The sequence below is a fragment of the Camellia sinensis genome, chromosome 5 (assembly GCF_055761805.1).
Source record: "Camellia sinensis isolate YWXY chromosome 5, ASM5576180v1, whole genome shotgun sequence".
In the NCBI taxonomy this organism is placed as follows: domain Eukaryota; kingdom Viridiplantae; phylum Streptophyta; class Magnoliopsida; order Ericales; family Theaceae; genus Camellia; species Camellia sinensis.
The window spans coordinates 162,349,355-162,358,703 of NC_138965.1; the positions used below are offsets into that span (position 1 = coordinate 162,349,355).

At 28.1% G+C, this 9,349-nt stretch overlaps 1 protein-coding gene across 1 annotated transcript; it reads right to left on the reverse strand.

The window, feature by feature from the left end:
- Positions 1–7,194: 7,194 nt before the first annotated feature.
- Positions 7,195–7,578, reverse strand: LOC145791834 (uncharacterized). The gene has a single exon (XM_082872280.1). It carries the CDS (start codon positions 7,576–7,578, stop codon positions 7,195–7,197), a length of 384 nt encoding a protein of 127 aa, XP_082728406.1.
- Between the last annotated feature and the right edge of the window lie 1,771 nt (positions 7,579–9,349).

The following is a 9,349-nucleotide window of genomic DNA, read 5'->3' on the forward strand; positions in this document are numbered from 1 at the left end:
GGTATTGTAATCATAACATAAAAAAAAAAAAACAATTGTTCTAATTGATATTAATGAAAAAAAAACAAAATAATAAAAAAAATGAAATAACTTCTATTAAATGAAAAAATGTAATTGACAAAATAAATGACACTAATTTTATAATGACATTAATTTCAGTATTTTTGTAGTAATTAGTATTGACACCTATTTCATTTGTAATGAAAAAATTTATATTAATTGATATTATTATTAATTTTAGTATTAATTGATGGTAATTAAGCCATTAATTGACACTTAATTCATTCATAATGAAAAAATGAAAAAAATTAAACTAATTGATACTATTATTAATTTTAGTATTAATGGATGGTAATTAAGCCATTAATTGACACCTAATTCATTCATAATGAAAAAATGAAAAAAATTAAACTAATTGATACTATTATTAATTTTAGTATTAATTGATGGTAATTAAGCCATTAATTGACACTAATTAATTTGTAATGAAAAAATTTACACTAATTGATACTATTATTAATTTTAGTATTAATTGATGGTAATTAAGCCATTAATTTACACTAATTAATTTGTAATGAAAAAATTTATACTAATTGATACTATTGTTAATTTTAGTATTAATTGATGCTAATTATATTAACTTTTATTAATGAAATAATTTTTTTTAAAATTAAAACTGAAAAAATGACAAAATAATCATTTTTATATCATATAAGGGCAAAATGGACAATTACACAGGAAAAAGTTATTTTACAGCTTATTAACCAAACACTACTCTGCTGCTTAAATTCATAATCTCACAGCTGCACCAAACAGGTTTACAACTTATGTTCACAGCTATAAGTCATAATCTGTTAAGTTATAATCTATAATCACTTTTCCACAGCTCTACCAAACGGGACCTGTATTTGAGAGTAAAAATTGTAATACCTGTATATAGGTCATGTTATGAGCTTTTGTAGTTTTCACCTGGCACAATCTTAGTAGGACTCCAACTCCCCCTATAAGAGTCCGTCCAAGAATCATACTCCCAAGGATAAATGTCTATCCTGATAACGCCCTACTCACTGCTGACCAAGTGAGATGGTTCAAACTTCATACCTCGGCTCAGTAGCACACTCGATCGAGCTACTATAGCCTTGCTCTGCACTGGACAATACCAAAGTGGTATTCGACCGAGACAAACTTCAGTACGGTACACTACAAATCATACCCCAGTTCGAGTTACTATTCACATCTAGTCTGGCTATTCTAGTCCTTGGACATCAAGACCGAGCTATTCCAAGCCCCCAGCTTGGCCAGAAGCATGCCCACACAAACTGATGCTTTTACTCAGCTCGGCCCAAGTGCCTAAAACAAATGGACCTAGCTCAGCCTAGTTTACACATATAAACTACCCTCTCAATTGACAAAAATTAACGGTTATAAAAATTAACGGTTAACATAATTTTCATAAAATTTTAAAAACAATTAGGAACTAATCATGGGATTATAAATATATGATTAACTTGATTTTTTACATGAATAATAATTTTGATGAACCCTACAATATGAATGGTTCAGATCATCGAAAAATACTTGGGACGATCTGTCACAAAAAGCACAACAGTAACTGTTGTGCCTTAGGCATAACAATATCCTCTTTTCCGTCCAAAGAATGGTCAAAGGTGGTGAAAAGTCACCAAATCTGATGACTAAAAGTGATTTCGTAACCCAGGGGTAGGTGGCATTGTGGTTCAAATCTGGGGATTAAGCCCCCAGGTCACGGGTTCAATTTCTCCCTAAGTCAATCTCTTGGGCGTAGCACAGTTGGTTAGGAGGTTGGACGTCAAGTTGTTTAATCAACACTTGGTGTGAGTTCAATACTCTTCCGCTGTACGAATCCTAACTTAAGCGGAGCTTGTCTTGGGAGATCAGGACAAGTTCCCAGGTTATAGTCTCCTCGCTCAGAACAGCTAACAGGACACTCCGGTAATCTTTGCAAGAGGCGCTGCCTTGGACTTGCGGAAGAGTAAGGAGGATTTTCCTATAACAAAAAAAAAAAAAAATGATTTCGTGATATTTGATGGCGGTTTCGATTCGTAGCTCGAATCTGTGGCTCAAATCTGTGGCTCGAAGAAGGGTGGAGAAGAGAAGGAGAAGAGAGGGAGGAGGAGGAGGAGGAGGAGGAAGGAGGAGGACTGGAGGGGGCATATTCAGAGGGGGAGGAGGAGGCGGAGGCGGGGCGGAGGAAGAAGGAGGAGGAAGAGGAGGTGGAAGGAGGAAGGAGGAGGAGGAGGCTGTTGCGACGATCGGAGCTGGGCGACGGGCTGGGAGATCGGCGGCGACGGGCTGGGCGACGGCTGGGCGATCGGCGGCGACGGGCTGGGCGACCTTCTTCTCTTCCCTCTCCGTCTCTGTGTTCGAATGGAGGGGAAAGAAATAAAGAAGAAAAAGAAAAAAAAAAAAAAAAAAAAAAAAGGACAGCCCAAAACGACGTCGAGCCAAACTCGAGCCTTAAAAATCGAGCTACGAGGCATTTTTCATTTGATGGTGAAAAATAGTGTCACTGATAAGAAAAATGCTTTAGAGCTCTAGAGCAAGAAGGTTAGACTGCTCTAATGATACAACAGTGTTACAAAGAGCAGCTCTACTGAGCTCGCACCACAATTTCTTTTTAAAAAAAAAAATAGGTAAAAGATAAAACAAAAAGAAGAAAAAGATAATTTAATGTGCATTTAAAGCTCATTTTTTTAGAGATCTAAACCATACTTGTATGATAATTGCGGAGGGCCCGTGATATTTTGACCTTTTTTCTTTTGATATTTTTTTTAATCTGCCATAGTCTTTTAGAATTATGAATCACAGCTGCACTGATAAAAGTAGTTGGTAGGGAGCGGACATGGTTATCGGTAGTAGTTGAAGGTAATTATTGACTACAGAAGAGATGGTAAGTGACAATCAAAAGATGGTGACTTTTGGATGAAGGTGGTGTTCGGCAATAAGTGAGTAGAAAATAACCAATTTGATTTGCTTGAAGGGAGACCATATAATGTGAGAAAACTTGTTAAAAATCTATAATTTTAAATTTATAAATTTTCTTATAATGATGCGATATAAAAATATAATTTAAAATATTATTAACAAATATTCTTAGGACATAAATAAAAAATAAATATTAAAAAAACACAAGATATTTTTTTATTAAATTTAAAGTATTTTTATTAAAATTAATATAATTTTTAATATTTTTATACATTTCCATGATACTTTTTTTTTATATATTTTTTAATATTAAACAATACAAGAGACATTGGTTAACATTTACCTACCTTTTATAATCCAAAAATGAAACTTTATTTTTGAACTAACATTTATCAGAAAAATAAATAATATAAATTACAAAAATGCATAACAAATTACATAAAAATTTTGTAATGATAAAGTCATGAATTCATAAAATAATTAGAAATAATATGAATTTTAAAAATAAGTATAAAATTACTTAAATTAAAAATAAAAAAAATTAAAACCCACCAGCATTTGGTGAAAAACCTCATCAATACAAAACAGTGCCGAATCAATAATAACTTAACACACAATTTCATTCATCATAATCCATAATCTATACATACATACATATATATATATATATATACTAGCGGTAACCCGTGCGATGCACGGAAAAAATAAACTATATATATTTTAGGTGATAAATAAATCGATTTAATCTTAAATTACGTCTATGCATAAAAAATTATTAATTATAAAAATTGTTGAGAATAATAGTATCACAATTACTTAATAACATAAATAACTTGTATCAAACTAAACAAAATATTAAAAGAGAGAAATTCTATAAACGCATAAAAGTTATCATAAATTTACTTGGACTTTTAAATCAGTGGTGTATATTATTATTGTAGGATCAAATTATGAATAAATAGCAACTTTTAATTATATTTTATAAGTAGCTTTTAAAAATTTTTAATCTAAGTTTGTTGCCTTACTCATAAAAAGAACTTCTCAAACAAATCATTAATTGATTATGTTAGCAACTCTCTATCTTTGATTTCCTCTATCAATGACACACGCATATTATATCAAAGTATAAATCATTCTCTATAGTTTAAATAATACTTGCAAACTTCCTACATCATTTTAAAAAAATTAATCAAGATAAGAATTTCGTAAGATTAAAAAAATTATAGAAAAAAATAGTTTTAATCCATTTTATTTATAAAAAAATGATAAAAAATTATTTGAATTGTACTTGAAGAAATATAACAAATAATAACTTTAATCATTATATATCAAAAAAAATTATATAGGTTACTCAACGAAAAAATGATCAAATACAAATAAAGTAATGGACATTGAATTAAATCATATGGGCTCTAAATTGATAGCATATCTGGAAAATCAACTAATAATAACATAGATATATTGACAAATATGTAGTCCTTCCCTATCATCTTTGTATTATATTCATTAATTTCATGTATCATATAAAAGTTTTATTCGTTTCGATCCTTTAATAAAATAAGGACCAAGAAAACAAATTTGATAAAAAAATTGATTCTAAATTTTATTATTGCAAAAAACAAAAATTTCAAAGAGAGAATTTAGAGATGGAATTGAAGCAATACTATAACGAATGACAATCTTATAAAAAATAAAATAAAATAACATAACAATGATTTAATGTAAACTATTTTTAATAACTAATAGAAAGAATATCAAATTATTACCTTGTATAAATATAGTGACGAAAATTAGTTTTGTGAGATTTTTGTGCTGCTTTATCCCATGCAGCCTTCATTTTTTCATTAGTAATACTCTTCTTATTCAGAGTCAACCTATTTCATTATTAATACTTTTATCATTCAGAGCCAATAAATTTTTTTGAAGCTTTATCACTTGGTAGATAATAACAAATAATAAAAATTATCAAGGGAATGTTAAGAATTTAATAGGAGATAACAAGTTATAGATAAGGGCATTTCATAAGATAAAAAATTTAAAATAACAAAAAATAATATGTGATAGAAGGAAAAAAATATATGGATAAATCAAAATAAAGATTTAGATATATATATTTGATAGATATATAGATTAACAAATAATATTTTTATCTAAATTTCATTATTTTAATTTTTTATAAATCAATTATTTAATCTTTATCTCTATTTATAGGCCACGAAATTAATCTTTATAATTTTTTTTATCAATTTTTATATGTTTATTTATCTATAAGTCATGAAATTAATTTTTTAAAATAATTTTTAAAATTTTTAAGTTTATCTATAGGTCATGAAATAAATTTTCATAAATTATTTATGAATTTTTATATGTTTATCTAAAATGAAATTAATTAAAGTAAAAAAAAATGAAAAAAAAGGAGTAATTTCGTTTTTTTTTAAAATCAATTATTTAATCATTATTTTTATTTGTAGGCCATGAAATTAATTTTTATAAGTTATTTATCAACTTTTATATTTTTATTTATGGGAAAACATTAAATTATCTATAAGTTATGAAATTAATTTTTTTAAATTAATCGTTTAATTTTTATCTTTATCTGTAGACTATAAAATTAATTTTTTGTTTTTATATGTTTATCTATATGGAGGATTCTCATTCAAAGTCAACCAATTTCATTATTAATAATCTTCTCATTCAGAGTCAATAATTTTTTTTAATCTTTATCACTTGGTAGATAATAACGAATAATAAAAGTTATCAAGAAATGGTTAAGAATTTAATAGGAGATAAGAAGTTATAGATAAGGGTATTTCATAAGATAAAAAATTTAAAATAAAAAAAGATAATATGTGATAGAAGGAGAAAAAAAATATGAGTAAATCAAAATAAAGATTTTGATATATATGTTTTTGATAGATATATAGATTAACAAATCATATCTTTATCTAAATTTTATTATTTTAATTTTTTGTAAATCAATTATTTAATCTATATGGGGGATTCTCATTCAAAGTAAACCATTTTCATTATTAATAATCTTCTCATTCAAAGCTAATAATTTTTTTTTTAATCTTTATCACTTGGTAGATAATAACGAATAATAAAAATTATCAAGAAATGGTTAAGAATTTAATAGGAGACAAAAAGTTATAGATAAGGGCATTTTATAAGATAAAAAATTTAAAATAAAAAAAGATAATATGTGATAGAAGGAGAAAAAAATATGAGTAAATCAAAATAAAGATTTAGATATATATGTTTTTGATAGATATATAGATTAACAAATCATATCTTTATCTAAATTTTATTATTTTAATTTTTTGTAAATCAATTATTTAATCTTTATCTTTATCTGTAGGCCACGAAATTAATCTTTATAAATTATTTATCAATTTTTATATGTTTATTTATCTATAAGTCATGAAATTAATTTTTTAAAATATATTTTTTAATTTTTATCTTTATCTATAGGTCATGAAATAAATTTTCATAAATTATTTATGAATTTCTATATGTTTATCTAAAATGAAATTAATTAAAGTACAAAATTAAAGGGGAAAAAAAGGAATAATTTTATTTTTTTTAAATCAATTATTTAATCTTCATCTTTATGTGTAGGCTATAAAATTAATTTTTATAAGTTATTTATTAACTTTTATATGTTTGTTTATGGGAATAAATTTTAAATTATTTATAAGTTATGAAATTAATTGCTTAATATTTAATCTTTATCTTTATTTGTAGGCCATAAAATTAATTTTATAAGTTATTTATTAACTTTTATGTGTTTATCTATGGGAAGAATTTTTAAATTATCTATAAGTTATGAAATTAATTGTTTAATTTTTATATTTGTTTGTAGACTGTAAAATTAATTTTCAGTTTTTATATGTTTATCTATATGGAGGATTTTTGAAACTCAAATTTTTATCCATAAGCAATGAAATTAATTTTAATTTTAATTAATCAAACAAATAGAAAATGAAGAAAAATAAAAAATATGAAAGACAATCAAAGAAGGTTACCACGTAGGAAAGAAAGAATTTTAAAATTATGAAAATTTAGGAATAAATATTTGAAGGCTTTTGACAAAACAACTACATTTGGTTATATATATATAGTATAGATATATAAATACATACATACATGCTTTATCCTATAATCTACATAACCATTCACCATACATTATCACCATCAACATCTAATTCAAACAGGAACAGACTGCCAAAATCACCGATCGGACCAGTTCGAGAAGTCGGAAGCAAGGCGGCAAGCGATGGCGGAGTGGTACATGACGTCGTGAAACGACGACGTGTCCGCCGCCGTGCTCATCCGGAGCTGCCTCGCCTTCTCTTCGGTGAAGCAACCCGGGGCGAACCGAGATTTGATCGGTTTCGGTTCACGATCCGAGTCCGAATTGCTCTCCACCTTCGCAGGCAGATCATCGGCCTTGTTGTTGGAGTCAATGTAATCGGGCTCGGAGGACCACCCGAAGAGCGGAGTCCACCAGCTAGACGATGAATTTGTCCGGCGGCGAGTGTCAGGTTTCCGGCGATCTCCGGTGGCTGATGCGATGACTCCGATTGATCGGAAAGGCACGAGATTCGTGGCCATTTGGTATATATTTAGATTTAGATTTAGATTTCGATTTAGACAGAGAGAGAGAGAGAGAGATTGGGAAAAGGGGCGTAGTTATCGGGTTTCAAAACGGGAAAGTGGTTTGAAAAGGAAATGGATATGATCGTACACGTCGCCGTTAATAAATATGACGCAATATGGGGTCTACTTGCGGTGCTTTTTTTATTTATTTATTTATAACAAAAATTACAAATTTATTCTCATCAATTCAAAATTTTAAAAAAAAAATAATAGTTCAGATTCATTTCAAATATAAATTTTATATTTTTTTAATTTAATTTTTATCACATAAATATATATGGATAAATTTAGGTCTTATTTGAGGTGTACTAATAAGTACACATTTTTTTTTTATCACATCACCTCTCTACTTTTCTGCATATTTTTTCGTAAAAAGTCAAAAGGATAAAGCTTGGGAGCTCGAATGAGCTCCCCCCGAATCTCCCGAAAATGGAAACAGAGGGAAAAGAGGGGGAAAAGAGGGTGAAGGCAAGAGAGAGAGGGAGAAAGATAGAGGAGAGGAGAGAGGGAAACAGAGAGAGAGAGGGAGAGAAGCTCGGCCGATCGCCGATCGCCGATCGTCGCAGCAGCTTGCCGATCGTCATAGCAGCTCGGCCTCCGCCTCGCTTCCGCCCCTGGTTTATGCCCCCTCCTGTCCAGTTTTCCCTTCTCCCTTCCCTTCTTCTTCTTCTTCTTCTTCTTCTTCTTCGTTTCTGATTTAACCAAAAAAAAAAAAAAAAATGGAAAAACGACATCGTTTTTGAAATTAGGGGGATTCGGGGGAGCTGGTTTCGAGCTACGTAGCATTACTCAAGTCAAAAAGTATACTTATTTAGATTATCCCAAATCACCCCAAGTAAATTCCTAACACTTTTTTCTTTTTTCTTTTTTTTAAGGAAATATAGACGTAAAATATATTTATAGATTGCCAAGATAATTACGCTGAGTTTGGTTAAAAATTTGGAAAGAGATTTAGAAATTAAAAAAGAAAATATGTGTAAAATTTAAGTATATTTTATTCATATTTTACATACTTTACCCTTTCCTTTGACAAATTCTTTCCTAAATTTCTTTACCCTTTCCTTTGCAAATTCTTTCCTAAATTTTTTCCCAACTAATCACAGCCTTAAAAAATAAAATAAAAAATAGACTTCATTAATAAAACTTATCCGTTTTGTGTCTTAATATGATACTAGCATATCACTCGTGTTATGTACGAGATAAAATAATATATTATTTAATAAAAATATGATAATTATATTTAATTTTTTTGTAATATATAAAATAAAAATTAAATGAAAGTTAGCCAATTGAAATTTTCTTAATTGTTTAAAATTAAGAAAATCAAAAAAATTAATATAAATATTGATCATAAGATTTCTCGCTAAAAATCTCATTTTGCTTATATAAATGGGAGTATAAGATTCACTTTATGTAAGTGAAACAATTCACTTTTTCTTTCTTTTTTCGATGTGAGATTATAAAATAAAAGTTAAATGAAAGCTAGCCAATGGAGATTTTTTTAATTGTTTAAAAGTTAAAAATTGTTTAGGCGAGAAGTTTATTTCGAATAAAGCAATCTTAGCTGTTTAATCTTTAATTAGGTTAATCTTTAATTTACTTTGAACCAAACAAATTTAACCAATATATTTTGATAAAACTGCTAAAATCGAAATTAAACCAGCGAATTAGTCAAACTAAAAACGGCTCACCCTATCGACTAGGTCAAAGGACCAATCAACTTATA

Coding starts and splice junctions, on each gene's coding strand:
- LOC145791834 (XM_082872280.1), bottom strand. CDS start 7,578: ATGGCCACGAATCTCGTGCCTTTCCGATCAATCGGAGTCATCGCATCA.